The 25,374-nt window shown below is 45.1% G+C and overlaps 1 protein-coding gene across 1 annotated transcript in view; it reads right to left on the bottom strand.

Moving 5' to 3' along the window:
- LGR6 (leucine rich repeat containing G protein-coupled receptor 6) overlaps positions 1-25,374 on the bottom strand; it is a 159,603-nt gene that overhangs the window by 35,215 nt on the left and 99,014 nt on the right. The window contains exons 5-6 of the mRNA XM_036756744.1: positions 17,447-17,662; positions 13,130-13,201 (exon numbers count right to left, since the gene is read on the bottom strand). Of these exons, the coding sequence (XP_036612639.1) occupies positions 13,130-13,201; positions 17,447-17,662 (288 nt within the window). The remainder of the gene's footprint in view (positions 1-13,129; positions 13,202-17,446; positions 17,663-25,374) is intronic.

Here is a 25,374-nt window from a genome sequence, read left to right as displayed (position 1 = left end):
ATGTTTGTTGACCATAGCAACCCATCCTCACCTACTCATTCTGTGCTACTCTTGTCCCCATCTTCCAACAAAATAACCGTAGAGAATCCATTTGTAAGGCGTTGCCCATGTGTGAACATTTTGATTGCTGAAGAGGACAAAACAAAAGAAGATGTGCGTAAGAACGCTGATAAAATCAGCTTGAGAAGACACACAGACCCCCAGAGAAAATGCTTGGGAAGAGTCTGGACTAAGAGAATGGTTTGAAGGCAGAACGTGGACTAATTTAAAGATGGCGGCAGTACATTGCGGTTTGTCGGTTCCTCGACGCATGAATGCTTTCAGAATTTTAAATGTCATAACTGTGAAATTATAAATCAAATAACTGATGAGGGCTATGGAACAATTATATAAGGACTGCTGGCATTATACCTGACAGGAAAAATATTCACATCACAAGTTAAGGATGGGCCACTGTTTATGAAGAGGCTCTGATCTGAGGCATCAAAGGGCAGAAGAAAAGGAGATGACCAGAGAAAGATAAAAACTCATCTCAGTCTAATCCTTTTGTTTTTCAGAGTAGGATCCAGGTCCAACAATTTGCCCAAAGTGACTTACAGATCATAAACTGCCAAACCAGAATTCGAACCTAGGTCCTCTGACTCTGGATCCAGCATCCCTTCCACTCTCTACATGCAAGACAGTGTGATGAAGTAGGAGGTGCCTTGGACTTGTAGTCAGAAGACTTGGTTTGATCCCAGGCTTCACTAATTACTCACTTAGACCCTGGACAAAGGATGATAGACCCTTCTAAATCTCAGTTTTCCTCATCTCTAAAATAGGGATAATAAAATGTGGATGAAGACATAGATGGCATACCTAGGGAATTTGTACTTCATGCCAAGATAATAAGGATAGCTAGTATGTTGGATGACGGAGTCAAGATGCAAGAAAGATCTTGACAGGCTAGAACAGGGGTGGGGAACCTGCATTCTTGAAGTCACATGCTGGGATTTGTTCTGGGAAGTTAGGATTTGGTGAAAGGGCCACACTTGAAGACTAGAGGACCACACGTGGCCTCGAGGCTGCAGGTTCCCCACCCAAGTTGGTGCCCAACTTGACGAACTACAAGCTCAGAACTCCAGAGCTTGAGTGACTCATCAATCTCAGCCTCTCCAACAGCAGGGATTACCTATATGGACCACTGCTGTTGTCAGCTGTTTTTCAGTCACATCCAATTCTTTGTGACTCCATTTGGGGTTTTGTTGGCAAAGATACTGGAGTGGTTGGCCATTTTCTTCTCCAGGTTATTTGACAGATGAGGAAACTGAGGCAAACGGGGTGAAGTGACTTGCCCAGGGTCACATAGCTAGTAAGAATCTGAGGGTGGATTTGAACTCAGGTCCTCCTGACTCTAGGTCTAGCACTCTACCCACTGCACCACCTAGCTGCCCCTATAGCCCACTACTCCCAGGTTACCAAAAACTGCATTGACACTGAAAGAGACATGGATATCAGAATGATAAAGGTTTCTCTAAACTCTCTCTTCAACTGTGGTTAGATTTTATGAAATACTGTGTCCGGTTCTGAATGCCACATTTTACACAGGTTATTGCCAAGCTCGAGGCCCTCCAGAGGACAGTAACCAGGCTAGTAGAATACTCCTGACTGCACACCATGCCATACCAGAACAGAAGAAAGAACCGGGGATGTTAAATTAGGGGAAGTGAAGCCTTGACGATTGTCCTGAAGTATCTGAAGGGCTCTCTTTTGGAACAGGAATTTGACATGTTTGCTCAGCCTCCGAGGACAGAGCTAGGAATACTCCACAGAAGCTGCAGAGATTTAGGTCTCTTCAGGGAGGTGGCTCAAGTAAAAGACAACTTCCAAACACTTAGAGCTATCTCAAAGCTTGAGCACTTAGGGCACTGATATTCTTTAAGCACAGGCTGGATGATCTAACCAGATATTCAATAAAGAGGGTCCCTGGTCAGGTTTGGGCTGGAGTCTGTAAAATTCTGTAAATTTTCTTTCACTACCTAATTCACAGGGTGATGATCAAATGAGATAACGGTTGAAAAGGGCTTTTAAACAATAAAAGCATTATATAATGTAAGCTATTATTATTAAGTACTAAATATTTTGTGGTAAAGAAGCAATGACGAGGAGACGACTCTGGGCATTCTGGCTGGCTGTTCCCCCAGGCCTGGAATGCTCTCACTCCTCTGCTCTGACTACTGATCTCCCTGGCTTTCTTAAAGTCCTAGCTAAAATCTTACCTTCTACAGGAAGGCTTCCCAACCCCTCTTAATTCTAGTGCCTTCCCTCTATTAATTATTTCCTATTTCTCCAGTATATAGGTTACTTTGTACGTATTTGTTTGTATGCTGTTTTCCCTATTAGATTGTAAGTTTCCTAAGGGCAGGGATTGACTTTTGACTCTTTTTGTATCCACAGCACTTCATGCAGTGCCTGGTATGTCACAAAGGCTTAATAAATGTTTATTGAGTGAGTGAGAGTATAGCTGCAGGGCCCCCTTCACAACTTCAATACAATCTGCCTTGAAGCCAGAGTAAACTTGCTTTGGATCCATTTGGATTCATGTCTCTGGTGTAGTGTTGCGAGAAAAAGCTCCCTGGGGTAGGTTAGCACCAAGTGTTGCAAAATCTCCCGCAACACATACGGTGGGGCAAGAAGAGACTATGGAATTCACAAATTCTGCAAAGAGCAAAATCCCAAAGCCAGAAAGAAATTACTTGCCAGGACAAATAGATGAGGAAGGAAAGAGAGAAACCGACTATAGAGTGTAGAACTTTAGAGTTGGAAGGCTCTCTGGAGGCATCTAAACCAACCTCCTCATTTTACAGATAAGAAGAAAGTTGGAACATTGAGAATTTCAGAGACTTGTCCAAGGTCACAATTGTCAGAGTAGGAACTAGTTCTGGTGTCTCAACTTACAATCCAGGAGGCTCCTGGAGGGCCGAGACCAATTTTTTGCCTTTGCATCCCCAGTATCTACCAACATGGAGTTGTGGATGGTTAGCGAGCTGACTTTGAAGCCAAGAAGACCTGAGTTCAAATCCTACTTTTGACATATACTAGCTGTGTGACTCTGGAAAAAAAATCACTTAACCTCTCAAGGTAACTGATTGATCAAGCATCCAGGCAGATCTTTAAGTCTGTAAATTGCATTGGTAGTAGGTTTCCAATACCAATGAAATCAAAGGTCCATTCCCTACTTTATCTCCACCATGCCGCTGAGTGTCTTGAAGAAACAAAAATATGAATAGAGACCGTGTGTTTGAAAAGAGTCCCGCCAAATAAGGCAGAAAATAAACTTGTCATTTTAAAAAATCCATTTCCTTAGGGCTGTACCTGAGGGAACTGTCCTTAGCTATCTCTTCCCTCCCTCTCAGCCCCACTTCCTCTCTTCTCTGAACCAGCTGGATAGGATGCCTTTGAGGTTGGAGAGTTAATAGTGAAAGCTGTAGACCCTTTGGCCAGTAGGGGAGGATGGGATAATGGCATGGCAGGGGTGACCTTGGCTCCCCCTGGCGCCAGCACGATGAGAAAGGGAATGTCATACCGAGTGTAACTATTAATAACTCGTCATGGTCACAAAGCACAAGGCAAACTCAATGGGTGGTTCAATTTTCTGCCTGTTAAAAGTCATTAGCGGTTCCTTGGGGGAAGCCAGAAAAAAAAGCCTTTATATGGAACAATAAATTCCTCCATAGGCCGCAAAAACCCCACAAATTTGCAGCTAATAAAGCCACAAAGGCATGATGATTAGGAAGTGGAGGGGAAACAGTTTCTCATGATTACAGTCTCAGCAGAGGGCTAGACTCTAGAGGCAGCATGGTCTGCAGGGTTGAGTACTCCAGCCGGAAGCTAGGGGATTTGGGTGAGTTCTAATCATGGCTCTCCCACAAGCTATATCACCTTGTATAAACAGTTACATATTCTGTCCCAAGCATATTTATTCGCAAATTGAGAATTCAAATAACAAGTTTGGATTTTGTTGTTCAATCGTGTCTAACTCTTTGTGACCCCGTTTAGAGATTCTCTTGACAAAGATACTGGAGTGATTTGCCATTTCCTTCTCCAGCTCATTTTACAGATGAGGAAACTGAGGCAAACAGGGTTAAGAGACTTGCCCAGGGTCACATAGCTAGTAAGTTTCTGAGGCTGGATTTGAATTCAGGAAGATGAGTCTTCCCCGCTCCAGGCTGGGTGCTCTATCCACTGCACCATCTAGCTGTCCTACTAGTAAGAAGACTTATAGTGGAAACCTCCTGTAGGTGTTGTCTCTCCTCTCTGACCCACTCGGACCCCCCATTAGGATATGAGCTCCTTAAGAGCCGAAGACATCTTACTTTCTTCTATTTGTAACATTTGTATCTCTAGAACTTAACATAGTGCTTCACATGTAATAAACACTTCATAAATGTTTTTTATTCATTCGTAAGATAAAATCTCAGATAGTTATGATATAATATATCATGTGCAGTAGAGGATCAGATTACAGATATTTCCAATTAATTACAGATAATTAACACATCCAGTTTAGAAATAAATGTAAGCACCTCATGGAACAGAAATTAATTTTGAGAAAATTTTAATGGAAATGTGTTGGAGAAGGCACTGTCTTAATTAGATTGCTAAATATTTTTCCGAACTTAGTCAGCTCTAACATATACACATTACCAAAAGCTGACAATCATCAGGGAGAAAAATATTCATTTAATATGTACCTTATATATATGGTAAAGCATGAATAAGGGCAGCTAGGGGGTGCTGCAATGGATAGAGTGCTGTGCTTACAGTCAGGAAGATTCATCTTCCTGAGTTCAAATCCAGCCTCAGACACTAACTGTGTGACCCTGGGCAGGTCATTTAACCCTGTTTGCCTCAGTTTTCTCATCTGTAAAATGAGCTGGAGAAGGAAATGGCAAAACCACTCCATCACCTTTGCTAAGAAAACCCAAATCAGGTCACAAAGAGTCGGACACAACTGAACAACAACAAAAGCATGAATGTAGTGTCATGGTGTAGTGTATAGAGAGTTGGCCTTGGAGTCAGGAAGACTTGAATTCTGCCCCACACTGGGTGTGGTCAAGTCACTTAGCTTCTCAATGCTCAATATTCTCAAGGCAATTCTATTACTAGAGTATGACAAAGAAATACCAACCTAGATGGGTAGAGGGAGTTCCCTAATCCAGGAGTTTGCTATATAAATTAAATCATAGGATCAGTCCCTGTTCCTACAAATAAAAAGGCCACAGATGTAAGGGGATGGAACGAGCTTAGCATCAAGAGACAGGAGACTCGATTTCTATTCGCTAGTCTGCCTTCCTCTGGAAATGGCTAAGAAGATATATGAGGCAAGATATGTGACTGCAGTTGGGAAAGAAAAAAAAAAAGGATTTGAGGAAGGTTATTGTTTTAAAGTTCATTACAAAAGCAAATGGTTGTTAGTTGCCCAATGACTTAATTCCTGGAATAGGCCACCCTTCACTTGAAAGGAGAAGAGGAACGCCAAAGAATGAGACTGCAGTCAGAGGGCCTGGACTCCAGTACCGACACTGCTACTCATTACCTGTGTGATCTTGAGAAAAATCACGGAAGCTTTCTTGGTCTTACTTTCCTCCTTCTGTAAAAGGAGATTCTATTTAGGAAAAAACCCCAAAGAGCAGGAAATACATCTGTAAAGAGATGTCTGCAGAAGTAACCTTGCCATTTCCAATCCTAAGGGCCTATGATCTATTTTCTAGAAGTCTCTCTGTGTCCTAACATGCTTAGCCCCACCGTCATGTGACATCACAAAGATTATCACCAATTAGGAAGCCCATCTCGGTGACCTGGTCTTATAAGGTTCTGCTTAGTTTATTGGGTTCAGAGCTATTTGGGTTTTGCTAAGATTTCTGTTAGAAGAGTGTGGATCAGGTCAATTGTGCATCACTTAAGAAGTCTGTACATGGTTCCTTTCTCTTAGACTATTTCTCCTTCTACATCCAATGGAGCTGCTGGTAGGGGTTGGGTGGGGTATGGAGAGGGCAGAAAGTATTCCCAAGGAATTGGGGGAAAAGAGCATTTTTGCCCTTTTTCCTTGGAGAGAAAAATATTAAAGCATAAAAAGTTGGGACAGACTGGCCTTTCAAGTGTGGATGTGGGGTCAAGGGTTCAGTGTTGGTGAGGGACTAGCAAATATTTGGAGAAAGAGTGGAGGACAGTAGGTGATGAGGCTCAGGCACTGGGAGGGATGGAAGGGAACATAATTCTCTTCACATGGCCTCTGATTCCCCATCTGTAAAGTGGGTTCAGTACCTGAGCTCTCTGGAATACCCCAGAGGGATTAGGGGTTTTAAAGCCCCAGATAAAAGAAGTGATTGTTGGTGCAGTGGATAGAGTATCCAGTCTGGAGTCAGGAAGAATCTTGTTACTGAACTCAAATCTGGCCTCAGACACTTACTAGCTGTGTGATCCTGGGCAAGTCACTTTACCCTGTTTGCCTCAGTTTCCTTATCTGTCAAATAACCTGGAGAAGAAAATGGCCAACCACTCCAGTATCTTTGCCAAGAAAACCCCAAAATGGAGTCACAAAGAGTGAGACACAACTGAACAACAGCAACAAGGCACCATGATAGCTCTGTAATTAAACTAGCACTAGCCCCAGCAATCTATAAATCCTCACACTCATTGCTAGATGGTTTTCAGGGCAGAGACAGAGTAAGGGAGAAATCAGTTGAGTTTGCATAAGGTGAAGCCTAGTGGGATCAGTAGTCTGAGAGAAGGGAATGTTCCCATCAGAGCCATTTGGTTTCATGGAAATGGATCACTGGGTGACGAGGGTGGTATTTGTGTCATGGGAGAAGGTTTCACATGAAATGTACATTATTATATTATAAGAGAGGATTCTATAAATTCCTGCACAGCCATTCTTTCTTTCCCAGTGCCCTCACACAAATACTGCTCCCAATTTAGAAAGAGAGTTGGGGCCAGGCTTCCTCTGTTCTCACTAGGGCTGTGGGTTCGTTCTCTAAGCAGGGAAGGCCCCACTGCCAATGTGGTTCCAATTGGGCTGGATTTGTTTAACAAGGCTATAACAAGGCCCTCTGACCAGGGAAGAAGGGTTGATTAAATAGATGTGTGCCACTGCTGCGCGGACATCCATCCCAGGCTTCCAGCCCTGAGGTCTAAGAACGGGCCCCTGAGAATGGAGGTAGGATGAACCGGGTTGGGGATTGTGTTCTGATCTTTTTGTCCTGATCTCAACATTAGCTAGTTTTGGGGAAAGCCAACATTATTGAGCAACAGCACCATTTGGCAGGAATAGCTATCCTGAGACCATTTCCTTAATTCCCCTGCTTCTGTACACAGTGTGAATAACAATTGTTTCTGTTCTGGCCAGAAACCCTGAGGGTCTTCCCCTCTCAGACTGATTTTTTTTTTTTGAGTATGCAAACTAGGCTATCCTTTGCCTCATTTCTTACCTAGCCTTAAATCACTGAATGGGTGTTGCCTCAGACAAACTGCACCCTGGGAAAGACCTTCGCTTAAAAAGGCCAAGATTTCCCACTGCATCTGGAACCATCTCCAACCATCCTGACCTATGTCTTGTCCCTGGACATTGATGACTCCGGAGGAGAGACTGAGGCTGGTGACTTTGCACAGCCCTGCCCCACTTAAATCCAATTCGCTTTCAAGACAAGACATTACCCTTCTGATGTCATTGGTCCTCTTTCAGAATGAAGGATGAACAGGTCCTACCTGGACTAACTGGGAGTGGGGCAGGGCCCACAGAGTCCTTGCTGGACTAGAGCTTCCTGGAAGGAAGCCTCCAGAATCTTTACCACTCTTTTTCCCAACGTAGGTCACTGGGAAGTCACGGGTCTAACCTAATAATTATCACTCATTCATTTAACACTTAGTAAGCACCTGTTGTATGCAGAGCACCTGTGCTAAGTGCTGGGAAAGGTTTAGATAAAATATGGACCCTACCCTCTGGGTCTTAAAGCCAAGTAGGTAGATAAGACAGATGACTCTCATATATGATATTACATAATAAGTGCAAAAAGGCCACAGATGTCATATGGGGGGGGGGGAGACTACACTTACCAGTAATCAATCAGTCAAAAAATATTAATTAAGCGTGGGCTATATACCAGACACTGTGTTAGGTGCTGGGGATGCAAGTACAAAGAATTAAACAATCCCTATATCCAATGGGCTTACATTCTAATGAGGAGACAAACATATGTAAAAATATAGCACAAATACAATTAAATATAAAATATAATAATTGATCGATATGGAGAAGCAGGAGATCAGGTTTTTATTCTCCATGCCACCACTGATTAGCTGTGTAATATAATATAGAGCGAATCGTTTAACGTGTCTAGGCCTCCGTTTCCTCATCTAGAGGCAGCTAGGTGGCTCAGTGGATAGAGTGCTGGGCTTGGAGTCAGAAAGACCTGAGTTCAAATGTGACCTTAGCTACTTCAGGCTGCGTGACCCTGGTCAGGTCATTTAACCTCTGTTTGTTTCTCTTTCCTCATCTGTAAAGTGGGAATCATGATAGCACCTACCTCCCAGGGTTGACCTAAGGATCAAAGTCTATAAAGAGCTTAGCACAGAGCCTAGTATGTGGTGGGTACTGTGTAAGTGCTATTTTCTAAAAATATTTTAATAATATTTATTATTGATTCAATAATTGATTAAATTAATTTAATATTAAATAATAGTAATACTTTAATAATATTTCATTTTTCCCAATTACACATAAAGACAACTTTGAAATTCATTTTAAAAATATTTTGAGTTCCAAATTCTCTCTCTCCCCCCGCCCCAAGATGGTAAGTAACTTGACATGGGTTATACATGTATGATCATAAATGCTATTATGAGTAGTAATTTTGTCTGCTTTGAATCAGGGGGCTGGACCAATTGATCTCTTAGGATTCCTCCCAGAAGATCTATATGATTCCATGTTCTTTGCCCACAAGTTTGCACCTTGTAGATGAGCTGCTTTCCCTGGGGGAGGAAGGTGCAAACAGCTGGAATTAGCATTTTTATCTGCTTTTGTCAAGAACAGAGCCAGACTGGCAGCCTTTTACCTCCTCACTGCTCTCTCCTCTTTCCATCTCCTGTTTTTCTCATTGGTCTTCCGGAGGACCTTCTCTATAACTCCCAGCCATTCCCAGAAGAAATGGAGGTGGGTATCCTTCCAAGGGCCATCCAGGAGGTAATAGGAGTGAGGAGGGAGAGGTGATATTTACTGATTTTTTTGGTTCTCTTTAAAAATTTTGACAATTTTTGAATCTGACAATTATTAAGCACCTGCTGTGTGCAGAGCTATATGCAGGGTGGAGGCTGATGTAGATTAAAAAAAAACTTAGATAAGATATGGTACCTGCTTTCACAGAGCTTACCATCTATCTCATAGCTAGGTTCTGGAGCTCACCTCCCTTCAGGAGAAAGGGGTTGCGTCTCCTGTCTGATCACCCCCTCTCTAGGGTCATTTCTCAAACTGAGCAGGTCCTAACCCTGCCTCAGGCTGAGAGAAGAGGCGAAATTTTCCCTTGGGCCAATGGTTGGCACAGATTTCTTGGGACAGACTGGAATGATTCTGGGGAAAGTGATTGCTCATCCCCCAGCCCCACAGCTAGGATGTCCACCAGGGCTTTCTCTCTGGGGTCAATGTCCTTAAGGGGCAATTGTGTTCCTATCTAAGATACTTTGGGGAATCAAAGCTGTTTCTATTGTCAGAGGAATAGAAGAAACATTAGTGTACTTAGCCCCAGTTGGAAGGTGGGTGGGGATGGGCATATGTGTCTATGTTGTATGTATGGTGTTATACGTGGGTGTCCTTTGAATGGAGCGGTATGTGGTACGCATGTGTCTGTGGTATGTGTGTGGTATGTGTTTCTGGGAGTCTGTGTGTGTTGGGCGTGTATGGTTTGTGGAAGGGGGTGGTGGTTGAGTGTATGTATGCATGGGAGGGTTGTGTGCACAAGCAGAGGACCCCTTCCAGCCTCCTCCACCCCACCCTGAGGTGGAATAGCTGGTGGGTGCCTTCCCTGGCTCCTAGGAGGGGGCTGGAAGGGAAGCCAAACCGCAGCTCAGGCCTCAGGGGTTTGATCCTCCCCTCTTGGAGTTGGGGTGAGAGATGTGTGAGTGGTAAAAATGTTAGAGCCTGGGCCAGAGGAGAAGCACAGAGGTGCTCACATGAAAAGCTTCAGGAGGGATAACTGGAGAGAAAGGGAGGGAGGAAGAGACAGAAAGAGAAAGGAAGGAAGGGAGAGAGAAGGAGAAATAGAGGGAGAGGGAAAGAGAGAGGCAGAGAAGGGAGGGAGAGAAGAAGAAAGAGAGGGAAAGAGAGAGGGAGGGAGGGAGAGAGAAGGAGAAATAGAGAGAGAGGGAAAGAGCGGGGGAGAGAAGGGAGGGAGAGAAGGAGAGAGAGAGGGAAAGAGGGAAGGAGAGAGGGAGAGAGAAGGAGAAATAAAGGGAGAGGGAAAGAGAGAAGCAGAGAAGGGAGGGAGAGAAGAGGAAAGAGAGAGAGGGAGAGAGAAGGAGAAATAACGGGAGAGAGAAAGAGAGAGAAAGAGGGAGGGAGAGAGAAGAAATAGAGGGAGAAGGAAAGAGAGAGAAAGAGGGAAGGAGAGAGAAGAAATAGAGGGAGAAGGAAAGAGAGAGAAAGAGGGAAGGAGAGAGAAAAAGAGAATTGAGGTAATTGGGTAACAATTAAAAAGTGTGAACATCGTTTCTGCTCCCTTTCCACATCTGCTAGGGCTGCAGGGGGCCCCAGCAAATGCCCCAAGCAACCCGGAAAAAGGAGAAAACTTTTCCCTTTTTTCTGGGAGATCAAAAGCACTGAAGCCTCCAAAGCCAGGAGAGAGACTGGCCCCTTAAGTCAGTGTGGGATGGAGGGTGGGGTGGGGAAAGGAGGTTTAGTGAGGGGGATGGATAGAAAGATTTAGAGGAAGGGTAGAAGAGATGAGGAGGTTCGGGATCAGGGATGGGAGAGAACACCATTCTCCTCATGGAGCCTCTACCTCCCCATCTGAAAAGTGGGTTCAGTACTTGAGCTTTATGGGGGTGATGGAGGTGGAAAGAGGACTCATCAGAGCCCCAGATGAAAGGAATAGTGGGATGATTGCTCTGTAATTAAACTAGCACTAGCCAACTAGGAGCAGCAATCTAGAGGCTAATTGGGAGAGAATTAGGCAGTGGGCCCCAGATGTTAAGAAGCAGCTGCTGTGGGTGGCTTACTGAAGTTGCTGTCCCTCATTCAATATCTCCTTATATGGCCCTCCTCCTTCCCACCTCTCCCCCCATCCTCAGGACAACAGAGAAATTGGGACTGGAATCTTTCCTACTTGTCTAATGTCAAGTGGTCCCTGAACACTTTTTCTAAGGAATTCTGTTCTGAGAGACAGAGGGGCTATTGGAGTACAAGGAAATGGAAACACAAGGACTTTGGCAAGGTCCCGCGGGAAATGAGGAGCTCTGAAGCTGTCCCACTGACTCCTGCCTCATTTTCCTCCGCTGCCCTGGGCCCGCTCAGTCCTAAAGGCTCCGGGATGGAAGGAGACATAGGTGCAGCCTCTTCTGGCTCTCCAGCTTTGGGCTGAGCTCCCGAGGGTTCAGACAATCACAAGATTTCAAGTTGGAAAGGACCTTGGAGGTCACTGAACACACTCTTCATTTTCCAGATAAGGGTGCTGAGACCCAGAGAGACTGAATGAATGCTCTAAGGTCACGCTTGTAAGCAAGCAACGACACTGGGATTATGACTAAGGGCTCATGACTCCAAGGCCATTTTCACCCTCCTGCGTTTCCACGCCCAACGTTGGTCCCACCCGCAGGACAGGGGCACACAAAATTTGGTCTCAATCTCCTAGTCTTTTCCCTATCACTCCAGATATAGATGAAGTACAGATCAGGCCTGGCCAAAATCAAGCTTCTCTGACTTGTTGAAACTTGTCTTTCAGCCTTCGCTGTTTGAAATCCCTGAAAAACCCTTCACTTCACAAGTATCAGGGGGGAGAAAGGAACTTGAATTTGTATCTTAGGTGGAGGATGCTGACCCACACCACTCTAGGTTGAAGGAATGATTATTACTTTGGGTCTCTGTCCAGTGTCAGGACACTCAGTGTAGGGCAGGGGTGGGGAACCTGCCACCTTGAGGCCACATGTGGCCCTCTAGGTCCTCAAGTATGGCCCTTGGACTGAATCCAAACTTCACAGAACAAATGCCCTTAATAAAAGGATTTGTTCTGTAAAACTTGGACTCAGTCAAAAGGCTACACCTGAGGACCTGGAAGGTCACATGAGGCCCTGAGGCCACAAGATCCCCACTCCTGGTGTAGGGGAACCTAGGGCTCCCTCCTCCCCTCCTTCTCTTTCTACCAGGAGATCTCTAGTTGCGGGGTGGTATGCAGACTCCCACATGGGAACAAATGAGAGACCCAGATGAGGTGGGGGAGCTGCTCAAAGAAACCCAACCACTTCTTTTAAGCATGACAAGCCCAGCCTGGTTCCATGGGGTTGGCGGACACCCAGAGGAACGGATGGGAAGATTGGGGTTTATTTTGACCTTAAATGAATTCCATGCAGATGATGTACAAATAATACAGTTATTTTAAGAGTTGACAGCTCAGGGCCTTTTTATAGCACTGAATGGGCCATTTTTCATTCATCACTTTATCTTTTCTCTTAGCATCAGCATGGTTATTCCTCCCCCACCACCAGCAGCCATGCTGAATCCAACTCTTCCCAGGCTGGAAAACTATGTTGTTGACTAGTTCCTCCCTCCAGTCTCTCAAGACATAATCCCAATTCCTGTAGCTTCTCCTTGCCACTCCCTTTCTTTAGTAGAAATAATTTCCATTATTTCAGTTGGCTTCTTCTGGAACTGGAAAAAAGCCCAGGTGTACCATGCTTCCAGTGCCCACTCCCATGCTATCTGAAGATGGAACCAGATCCTTATTTTCAATGGCCTCCCAGAGGTAGCAATGGCAAGGATGCTTGGAAAGTCAGTCCATGAGTGGAGCCCAATGCTGACTCAGTTCACCTCTGCTCCTCACTTTTCCCCACTCTCAACTCCCCCCAACACTGTCTGGAGCCCAGCCTCTGCCCAAGTACTCACAGTGTCTCCAGATTGTGCAGTCCCTCAAAACTGTTGGTACCCAAATGCTGGATTTGATTGTTGTGAAGATGCCTATAAATAGGAAGGAAAAAGATGGTCGACATGAAGTGTGGGGTCCCATTTGCCTAGGATCAAGGCCCAGAGAATATAAAAAGTTGGGAAAATGGTATGATGGACACATCAGGACCTGTCCTGTACCTGTACCAAACAGGAAGGACAGAGGTGGGGGAGAGGGGTTATGTGTAGATAAGATAACCTTCCCCCACACACCAAGACAGAGGACTTTGTGATTTTTCAACAAGCCCATTTGATGGAGGGATTCTCTTGAAAGTGACAGCCTTACAGGTTGACAATACACTTCCTCCTAAAGAAAGTAGAGGTCCACCCTCCTGCTGCCCCCAGCTGGGGCCCTCTCACAGTTGTCCATTTAGAGAGGTGAGATGTCTGATAGAATACAACTGAAGGCTCCCTCTGTGGAGGCCTATTCTCTCTAGCCACCAGCCCTCCCTGCTCAGTACCCATCGCATCCAAAGTCAAGGATTACGCAAATGAAACAACAAAACAATACAAGACACTCTATAATTAAGTGTTAAGCTATGTGGGTCAGACTGTAAGTTCTGCAGGAATTCAGGGAAGCAGGAGATCAGTTCTTGGAGCAAACCTTCTGGAAATGAGCCTTGAAAGATGGGTAGGTTCTGTACAGGCCCAAAGGGAGAAAGAAAGGAGGACATTAATCTCCACAGACTTGGTGCTAGCTCTTTCTCTCTGTTGATTATCTACTATTTATCCTGAATATAGCCTATCTGCACACATGTCTCCTCCATTAGACCGTGAGCTCCTTAAGAGAAGGGACTGTCTTTTGCCATTCTCTGTAGCCCAGTGCTCAGCACAGTGCCTGGCACATAGTAGGTGTTTAATAAATGTCTATTGATTGACCAACTAGAAGTCTGAAGCATCAGCTTGAGGACAAGAGGCAGGAAATTATACAAAAAAGGTGGCGGTGGTCTGAGTTTGGTTGTTTTGACCAAGATAATAGAGGAGACTGGAGCCCTTGCTCATTCCTGAAAGAAGGTCTTGATTGAAAGGGGCCAGCCCCGGTCTGCTCCAGCACTGTGCCACTAGGGCTGAGTGGTACCTTCTGTATACAGAACCCTGCATGTGGACCCTGGAGAAGGTTGGGGACAGGGTGGTTCAGAGGAAGGGGGAAATATTGCTTCTATCTTTGGGGAGTTCTCAGTCCAATAAGGAAGATCTGGTGCTTGCCTTAGAGAACTGAGAACTTAATAGGTGGGACAGTCTCTGGCCTTCTAGTTTGGGGTCAAGGTCACACATAGAGAGAGCCTCTTCTTACTTTGGCCTCTCTGAAGCACTGACGATCTCCCACTTCTCAAACTTACTCATTTAGCTTTCAAGCTGAAATGTTCTAGGTTGTTCTCAGCATTGTCATCACAATGGACAGCAGATCATAGGAACATAGATTTAGATCTGGAAAGGGCTTCAGAAATCATATATGGCCTGCTCCCACATTTTACAGAGAGGGAAACGGAGGCCCGGAGAGGCAATATGGTGTATGGAACGAACACTGGCTTTGGACACAGAGAACCTAGGTTCAAATCCTGGCTCTGCCAGCTACTATCTGTGCAACATTGACTGGACCACCAAAACCTCTGGGTCTCCGTTTTCTCATCTATAAAATATGTGTCAGACTAAATGGTCCCTGACATTCTTCTCAGTTCTGAATCTATGATCCCATGATCTTTTCCCTTATCCCTAACCATTGCTTTGCTGGTTCCTCTTCCTTCTCCAGCTGTCTACATGGGAGTGTCCCGCAAGGCTCTGTCCCCAATCCTCTCCTCCCCATTCTCCACACTCCTGTTTGTCCACTCACAACTTCACCTCTTCCCCCTAAGAGGATGACTTAGGAATCTATAGTCTAGTCCTGACCTTTTACCCGCAGTACAGCCCTGTTTTCTTCATCTCTCTCGAGGACATTGTCGCTTCACTCAGATCTTCCTTCATCATCTCAAACTCAACATGTCCAAAACTTAACTCCCCATTTCCCAAAGTGGTATCGCTTCCACTCAGCAATACCATCTTTTTTCCCTCTAGTATAGAGGCTCTGGCCTCATCAACTGTGTGCCTCAGATTTTCCATCTCTCAAATGGGCCCAAGATCCAACTGTCACTCCCAGGCCCTGACCCAGTCTTGGGCTTGGTCATAAACATTGGCTCCTCTGAGCCAGGTACCACCAGAAGTGTGTGGTCATCGTTAAGAGCCACTAATGGCAGTGCTCTGGGGCCATGTTCCTTCAGCAATTAGCGTGTGTGGGAAAGCAATTAGCCATGACCTCCAAGCCCTTAGTAATTGCTCTGTGAACTTACCAATCACTCAGAGCAATTAGTTGGAAACTAATTTGTACTCTAACGTTGCCATTGAGGAGACAGCATTAACCCCGAGTCCCCACTTCCTGCCAGGGATGCTATCTCCAGGCAATTACTCAGATGGGCTTTGCTGTGCAATTAGGAAGGATGAAGATGAATTTGCCTGATCTCCAGGATGGAGCCTGGAAAAACCTTATTTCTCACCCAAACACTGTTTGGGGTATGGTATTTTATTGGGAGAGAAGGAATCCTTCCTTCACCATAAAGCCTCACTTTGAGGCCTAGGTGATGAAGCAGATAAAACATGGAGCCTGGAGTCAAGAAGATCTGAGTTCAAATCCAGCCTCATATTCTTAATAGCTGTGTTAACCACTTATCCTGTCTCAGCTTCCTCAACTGTAAATTAGGGATAATAATAACACCTACTTTCCAGGGTTGTTGTGAGGATTAAATTACATAATATTTGTAAAGTGTTTAGCATAGTGCCTGACCCATAGTAGGGCTGTTGTTCAGTTGTTTCACTCGTGTCCAATTCTTCATGACACCATGGACCTCTGTTCGTTGGGTTTTCTTGTCAAAGACACTAGAGCAGTTTGCCATTTCCTTCTCCAGTAGCAGACAGAGATTAAGTGATTTGAACAAGATCACGCAGTTAGAAAGTTTCTGAGGCTGGATCCACTGAGACACCTAGCTGCACATAGTAGGGTTAGCACTTAATAAATGCTTATTTTCCTTCCTTCCTTCCTTCCTTCCTTCCTTCCTTCCTTCCTTCCTTCCTCCCTTCCAGAGAAGAGATCTCATAGTTCAACTACATATCCCAGGTAGGAATCTACCCTCTACACATACACACACACACACACACACACACACACAAACACAAACACACTTACACACATATACACAGACACATAAACACAGACACATACACACACATACATACACACATATACACAGACACATAAACACAGACATATACACACATACATATACACATACATACACATATACACATACACATACATGTACACATATACACACATATACACATATACGCAGACACATAAACACAGACACATGTATATACACACATACACACATATATACACACATATACACAGACACATAAACACAGACATACACACATATACACACATACACATATACACACACACACACACATACACACACACACACACACACACACACACACACACACACACACCCCTTCCCTAACAGCCTCCGCTCGGACCTTTCCAGTGATTGAGGCACGGGAGAGGCATCAGGTTTCACTTTTTAATTCATGCCCAAATCGGTCTAGTGTGATTATTCTCTCTCCTCAGTGACTGAATTAGACTCTCTGGCAGCCAAATGTTAGTGTAATGCTCTCCTTCTGCTCCTGTAACTCTTGTCTTTCAACGAGCTCAAAGCACTTTAAAAACTTTCCTTTCATTTATCCTCATAAAAAAAAACCTCCTCATAAAACCTCTCATTTGTCTTCATAAAAATCTGGAGATAGATCAAGAAGGGGATGATTTTCACCATTTAACTGAGGGGAAACTGAGGCTCATATGGCTTAATTGACTTACCCAAGGTGCCCACGATGCAGCAGTGGAGCCCTGAATGGGCTAGAACCCAGACGTCTGCTGCCTGGTCAACATTATAACTAGACTCTAGAACAGATTCTTAACTGGGAGTTGTGGGTTTTCAAACTTATGTCAATAATGATTTTCCATATAATTGATTTCGTTTGTCATCCCATATATTTTATTTTGTGCATTTTAAAACATTATCCTGAAAAGGGGGGGCATAAGCGTTTCCAGTCTGCCAAAGGGCCCATGACACAGAAGGAGTTAAGAAGCCCTGTTCTACAGCAAGCTCACATAGCCCAGCCCAAGAACAGTTCTCCAGGGCACTAGGAGAGAAAGGAGTAACTTACAGCACCACAAGGCTTGTGAGGTTCTGGAAGGCATAGTCCGGAATTAAGCGGATGCGATTGAGGGCCAAGGTCATGGCCTGCAGGGAGCGAAGGTTGTTGAGAGCCCTAACAGGGATCTCCGTGAGGGCGTTGTCATCGAGCCACAGATGGCGGAGGGAGGAGAGCCCCTCGAAGCTCCTCTCGGGGACCACAGAGATGAGGTTGGCATCCAGACGCCTGAGAGGAAGAGGGTGGAACAGCATCAGTAAAACTCGAACTCATGGTAGCATACAGTGGGTAGCAGGTTAAGCTCTGAGTTTCACCAGTTGGATAAACCCAATTTATGCCTCCTAGGAACTTCCAACCTAAGGCAGACATACAGCAGAATATCAGAGACAAGAAACTCATCTTCCCAAGATGAGGATGCAGCCTGCTGTAACAACTATCATCCCATGATATACGAACTGAAAGTATCCTCATCTCTCTCCAGCAGCCTCTATCTGGGGACTCGAGGAAAATGAGCAAAGCCTATGTGAGAGTGAGGGGGAAGAGGGGCTGGCTGAGAAGATAACAAAGCAGAAAAAAAGAGCCTGTTCCAAAAGTCAGCAAGTATCTATTAGATACCTACCCTATGCCAGGCATTGTACCAAGTGCTGGGGGTATAAATAAAGGCAAAAAACTAATTCCCTGCTCTGAAGGAGCTCATAGCCAAACGGGGGAGACAATATGCAAATAACTATGCACAAACAAGATATAGACAGGCTTAGTTGGAGGCGATCTCTGAGGGGAGGCTGGCATTAGGGCAGATCAGGAAAGAAGGTGAGATTTCAGTGGGGCCTTGACAGAAGGCAGGAAAGTGGGATGGGCTGCTTTGGGAGGTAGGGGGTTCCTCTTATTAGAGATCTTCGGTTTAAAGGCTGAATGAGCCACTTTTTGGTGAATTCTTTTTCAGGACGAGATGGCCCTTTTCCATGCTGATAGAGGCAGCCCTGTGGTGCATTGCTTGGAGCCAGCAAAACCTGAGTTTAAATCCAGCCTCAGATACTTACTACCTGTGTGACTAGATCTAGGCAAGTCCTTTGCCTCAGTTTTCTGTAAAATTTGGATGATAATAGTAACACTCACCTCCCAGGGTTGTTGTAAAGAACAAATGACGGTAATAATTATAAAGCACTTTAGGACAGGGCCTGGCACCTAGTAAATGCTATAGAGAGTGGGCTATTGTGATTTCTACTCCTACTCCTAGCTGTGTGGTCCTGGGAAAGTCACTTAAACTGTCTGCCTCAGTTTTGTCACGTCAAAAATGAGGGTCCTAATAGTGCCTACTCCACGGGGTTATGAGAGCCAAATGTGATAATAATCATAAAACGCTTAGCACATAGCTTCATGCCTGGCACACAGTATGCCCTATATGAATGTTTTTGTCTAGTCATTTCAGCGGTGTCCAACTCTTTGTGACCTCATTTGGGGTTTCCTTGGCAGAGATACGATCTAATGTATAAATGTTAGCTATTCTTATTATGGAAGCAGCTTGGTGGTGCAGTGGATAGAGTATCAGGCCTGGGGTCAGGAGGACTCATCTTCCTGAGTTCAAATCTGGATTCAGACACTTCCTAGCGGTGTGACTCTGGGCAAGTCATTTAACCCTGTTTGCCTCAGTTTCCTCATCTGTAAAATGAGCCAGAGAAGGAAACAACAAACTACTACAGTATCTCTGCCAACAAAACCCCAAATGGGGTCATGAAGAGTCAGGCACAACTGAACAACAATTAATATTATGATCTTCTGTGATCCCAAGAGGGAGTGGGTGAGAGGGAAACATCAGACAATGTTCCACCTGTCTTGTTCCCTGGATCCAGTGAGTGTGGGATAAGGGATGGGAAAATTACTTGTAGTATCTTGATGTCCCAAACAGAAGAGGGATTCCTTACTGACAAAGGCTGTAAAGATGCACCGTTTTTGGATGACATTATGCTGATTCCATTAAGTCATGATTTAGGGCTTACTAAATACAATCCACAGTCACTCAAAAGATATTGGCCAAGCAATCTACAGAGGGAAAACCAAGTAGAAGAAGGATCCACATTACCCAGGGTGTGGCATGCAAACAGAGACAACTCACTGAGTTATTCCATCAGTACATCTCTCTTGGTTAGAGGGTATGGATGGATAACAATATGGGCGCATACTTGAATAGGATTAAGAGATCAGGCTAGATCAAATTGGGAAAACTGCACAGGACTTTAAAAAAAAATCCCAAGCAACTCAATGACACAAAAGCTTATCCTTTCAACACCAATATTCTCCTGGCGGTTTATAATTTGGCTATGAACCATGAAACACCACATCTTGGAACATTCATGCATAGTGGTCTGTAGTCAGCTTTGACATGTTATCGGTTTTGACTTGAGTGCCAAAAGTAGCATGAATGACATCAGCCTGTGAGATCAGAAAAGGAAGTGGGCTGACATATAGCAAAGGTGAAAGACTGCAGATGGGCACTTCCGATACTATGACGACCTCCATGAAACAGTAAATGAATCAGAGTTAAACCTTCAGTGAGGGAATTGAGTGGAATAAAGTGGACAAGAATCACACTGGGAACAGGGGAATGGGTGGCCTGTAACTCACACCAATGAAAGGAATTCCCTCATTGATGAGATCCCCAAATCATCCAAGTATAAGAGGCTTAAAGCCTGAGAGGCTTGTTGCCGGTCACATGAGCACTAAAGATTGTGTGTGTATGTGTGTGATCTAATTGTCCCATTCACAGATCACATAGTAGCCACTAGGACGCCTAAGGGCAGATCTCTACCAGCTTAGAGTAGGGGGTGAAGCAGGAATAGAGGAGAGAGGAAAAAGAGGAGGACCCTCTCTCCTCCCTGGTGTGGCTGTGCTATTTCAAAGATGAGATGGTTGCTAACCAGTTGTGAGGCTGGACTACCTCGAGGGCAATGGAGGATGGGTGATCTATTGACTGAACATTCAGACGGACCCTTCTTGAGGGGCAGGGGCTATTTTGTCATTTCTGTGTTTGTATTCCTCGCACCTAGGGCAGTGCTAGAGATCCAAAGTTGTAGATTTGCTGTTGTAGTCTGTTCATTCTTCAGTCATGCCTGACTCTTTGTGACCCCATTCTGGGGTTTTCTCGGCAGAGATACTGGAGTGGTTTGCCATTTCCTTCTCCAATGCATTTTACGGATGAGGAAACTGAGGCAAACAGGGTTAATTGACTCACCGGGAGTCACATAGCTGTTAAGTGTCTAAGGCCAGATTTGAACTCAGGTCTTCCTGACCCCAGGCCTAGAGCTCTATCCACTGAGCCATCTAGCTGCTAGAAATGAATATTTGTCGAATTGAATTGAACTCAACTCAACTGAAGAACCAGTGTCACCAGACCAAGGTCTCTAGGCACCACACCTGGGAAGTCACCAGTATCAGAAGGTTAGCACAGTCATCAGGCATCCTGAGCAACTGTTCTGTCTATGTGGAATTTCATCCCACCCCGTACTGTAACCATAGTTTCAGCAGCAAGAATTGAGATGCATCACTCAACAAAGCTGTATTAACAGTGTACTCCTTGGTCACACCCACACCCCATCCTGAAAGGCAATGAAGTATGGGATTATCCTGGAAAATGTAGGACATAGGATGGCTACACCTATAACCTGGCCCAGTGACCTGCGGGTGCCTCCCCTAGAACTCTCTCAGTCCCTTGAGTCAAGTGCAACAAGCGGAACAATAGCTAGCATTTATATGTAGCATTAATTAAGGTTTAAGCGTTGTCTCTTTTGATTCCCCATCAACCCTGAAAAGTAGGTGTTATTATCCCCATTTTACATATGAGAAGACTGAGATGCAGAAAGGTTAGGAAGTGAAAATTTCCTAAAAGGAAACTTTCGGCACCTGTCCTGTGGCCCCTTGGGAACATCTTGCCTTAGATTCAGCTCAGCACCGGGGGCCTAGACTCCTTTTTTTTTTTAAATTTAATTTTTTTTTGAAGGGTGGTGGTGGTAGTAGTGGTGAGCCAGCCTCCCTGGAGCGGGAAGGCTTGCGCTAAGAGCTCCTCCCCCCAGGCAGGAGAGTCTATCCAGACAGAATCTCACTTGGCAGGAAAAAGAGAACAATTATGCCAATTAAAGCTTGAAAAAAAAAAGTCAACAGCCCCAACAGCTCTTCTCTTTCTTCCAAGTGGGCTCCTGCTCCTTAAGTGATTCCTGATTATGATTCCTACCTGTGGTAATTGGGCAGATTAGCAGGGACCCCACAGGCCAGTGCTGGCTTGCTCAGGCCCCGGGGAAACATTTTAACCTCTGTTCTGCCAGACTCCTCCTTCGTGATACCTTAACCTGGGCCTGAGGGAGGGAGAAAGGGAGGGAGGGAGCGCTGGATATGGGGGCCCCTCTCTCCCCTCTCAGCCCCAAGCAGTAGCTTGCCATCACATCACCTTGCCACATAAAGGCTGCCCCATGAACCAAAGAAAGCCAGAAATGGTGGGGGCCGCTTTGTTAGAGGGGAATTCTCCCCAAAGCTCAAATGAGGAACTGGGAAGGGCAAACTGAGGCAGAAGGGATTCTGACTAGACAGCAAGAAGAAAAAACTTGGTGACCATGAGCAAGAGAAAGAAGTGCCAGGCACTTTACAAATCTTATCTCATTTAATCCTTACAATTTACCTTACCAGGTAGGTGCTATTATTATCCATCCCCATTTTATAGTAGAGGTAACTGAGGGAGACAGATGTTAAGTGACTTGCCCAAGGTCACACAGCTAGTGTCTGAAGACAGATTTGAACTCAGTTCTTCCTGTCTCCAGGCTTAGTGCTTACTCTACTTTGAAAACTCCATACCCTAAGATATTTGAGGAGGGGCTGGACCAGGGGTGGGGGCAGTCTTCTTCATGGGAGGATTAGGATAACAGGAATTTGGCCTTGATCTGCTTAGAGAAAGGAGGACAGACTTCCAATCTTTGGTGAGTTCCTCCTTCTGCTCTTTTAAAAATATATTATTTCATTATGAAAGCACCAATCATTCCCCCTAGAATTGCAAATCTAGTGTTAGATGTTGATTGGCCCAGCAAAGCCGTGAATTGTCATTATCTCAGTCAATAATAATAGGAATATTGGATCGAGTGCCAGGCCTGGAGTCAGGAAGACTCCTCTTCCTGAGTTCAAATTCAGCCTCCGACTTACTCAGACTTACTAGTTGTGTGACCCCGGGCAAGTCACTTAAGCCTGTTTGCCTCAGTTTCTTCATTGTAAAATGGGCTGGAGAAGGAAATGACAAAGCACTTCTGGTACCTTTGCCAAGAAAGCCACAAACGGGGTCATGAAGAGCTGGGCACAACTGAAAAACCACTCAACAACCTAACACTTTTACGTGTGTTGTGTTGTGTGATTCTTGTAAGAAACTAGTAGATTAAAATGGAGTGAAATGATTATTCCTCATGTGTAGGTGGGGAATATTGACAATGTGGAACAACACTGAAGGGACTCAGTGACTAGGCAAGATTGTACTTCTACTTTACACATTCTGTACTAGGTTGCTTCCAGAGGGAAAATTTCATCCATACTGTGTTTAAATTTGAAATGAGGAAGGAAAAAGGTCTCATGCTCATAATAAACCACCACCTGAATCAGTCATAGTGGACTACTGCATCATAGTGTACCATGGGATAAAAGGACAACGGAGACCAACCAGACCATATCAAGGAGGAATTACTCCATTGTTCTCTCATAATTTTCAGCCAGTATCTTGCTTTGGGCTCCATAACTGGAAGAAGATAGATAACGTGGCCTGGATAAATCAGAAGAAAATAACGGAAAAAGAATCCTTGAGGGAAAGTGAAAAGAGATCTGCTCTCCAGCCTGGCAGACATCCACAGGGCACTTCTCATCAATCGTTTAAATGATTCAAATTTCATAACAAGGTGTTCTAAGACATCCTCAGACTCTACAATGCCCCCTTTCAATCTCTGCTTGGCCCCTGTGAATCCTCCAGGATGAGAAGGCAGTATGAGTGGCCATGATGTAATGAAGGTGGAAATTCTGAAGACTGAGATCTAGGGAACACCAACGACGCTCCCAGTCCTTCACCAGAGCGAAGACCGCTCAACCGAGCACAGGTTAGCCAGAATGATGAATTATAACAGGAAGCGGCCCGATGGAATGCTTCGGCTCACCATTGGCCAGCTTGGGCAACTCCTTCTTGGCCTGGCCCTCTCCTAACTAATGCCTCCCCCGTTCAGTGGCCTCCCCAGCAGAAGCCCCAGGGTGGCGCAACGTCTCTGCCACCCCTGCTCTGGCTAAAATGAATTATGGGATCGGTTCTTGCCATTTGCCCTTGGCAAGTTTTGCGCCAGATGTCCCTGTAGACAAGGGTTGCTAGCTTCAGAGGTGAAGCTGATTTCAGAAAGTGAATGAGAATCAGGCTGGTACAATGGATTTGGAGTCAGCGGACCTGGTTTGACTCTGGTTCTGCTACCTGTTACCTGCAGGACTGTGGCATAGTCACGTCCCTTCTTTCTGCCTCATCTAAAAAATGGGTGGGTGGGGGGGACTCTTAAGATTCCTTTGATTCCATGAAACTAAGACACAGATGGGGAAGGAACCAAGCCGTGGTCCCGTGGCCAGGGGAGGAGCTAACCTCATTTGAGGACCCAAGTGTCCAGTCTCCTTTTCTCCGCACACCACTGGTCTTGCTGTCTTTCTTTCTATGGATCCCCAATACTCGGATCTCCCAGGCTCTAGAAGGAGGACCCAGAACTGCAGCCCGTTCCTCCCTCTCACCTTATTTCCCAATACAAGGAAAAAAAAGTTATAGAGTACTAGGGAGGGAGACCGCTTGTTGACTTAGGTGAGGTGGGGGTAGGTAGGAGGTAAGGGTGGGGAGGGGAGGGAGGGAAATGTTGAAACTGGAAAATAGCAGCCAAAGTGAAAATGGTTGTTTTTTTTTCTTTTCTTTTTCTTTTTTTTGGGGGGGTGAGGGAGGGAAAGAATCCAGGTAAAAGCCGTTGGTTGCCTGAAGGGACCAACAGCTCTGACCCAGTGTCTGCCAGGTGGAGAGACAGCTCCTGGCAGAGAGCACGCTGGCACCTGCAAATCAGAAGAAGTGAATCCTGGGGGCCTTCTAAAAGGGGCAGAAGGGCCCCCTTCCCCCTACCCCACCCCAATGCCTTCTGTAGCAAAGCCCAGCTCCCAGCACTGGAGCTGCTGAGGTTTCCAAGAAGGTGCTTAAGGAGGTGGGAGGCATCTTGTCCAGAGCTCATTGGATTTAAAGTTGGAAGGCACCTGAAAGCTCACCTAATCCAAGCCCCTCACTGTACAGAGGAGGAAAATGCTGCTTGGCTTACCCAAGATCACACAGGTGGTAAGAGGTAGTGCTGGGATTTGAACCCAGGTTCTTCCTCTGACTCCAAATCCAGCCCTCTTGCCATGACATGACACAACACAGCAAATCCTGCCTGTCTCTTTACTGTGGGATGAACCAGCAGGTTCTCCCTTTCTCCCAACCTACCCACCAAATATCAACGTTCACACGTCTCTTGAGTTTTGAACCCTGGGGTTCATACAGCCCCACCAGTGGCTAGACCTCAACCTAGATTTTCTTTTTTACTTTAAAATTTAATTATTTTCAATTAGCAAGCATTTATTTTCTCTCAATCTGAACTCCCCCCCCCACTGAGAAAAAAAGAAAAACAAAACAAATTTCCACATTGACCGTGTCCAAAAACGTGTATCTCATTCTGCATCTTGAGCCAGTCCCATCTCTGCTCTACCTAGATCATTCTGAACATAAAGCCCTATAGCACAATATGTAATGATAATAAGGATTTCTTATTTTCAGTTCCCAAAGTGCTTTCATCTACAACACCCCATTCAATCTCCATAGTAACTTCGTAAGGTACGTAGGATAAGGTTAACTCCATTTTAAATGTTAGGGAACTAAACTA

Source organism: Trichosurus vulpecula, chromosome 4 (assembly GCF_011100635.1).
Source record: "Trichosurus vulpecula isolate mTriVul1 chromosome 4, mTriVul1.pri, whole genome shotgun sequence".
NCBI classification, from domain to species: Eukaryota; Metazoa; Chordata; class Mammalia; order Diprotodontia; family Phalangeridae; genus Trichosurus; species Trichosurus vulpecula.
The sequence above is the reverse complement of the archived record's forward strand: the minus strand, read 5'-3'. Positions and strand labels throughout refer to the sequence as shown.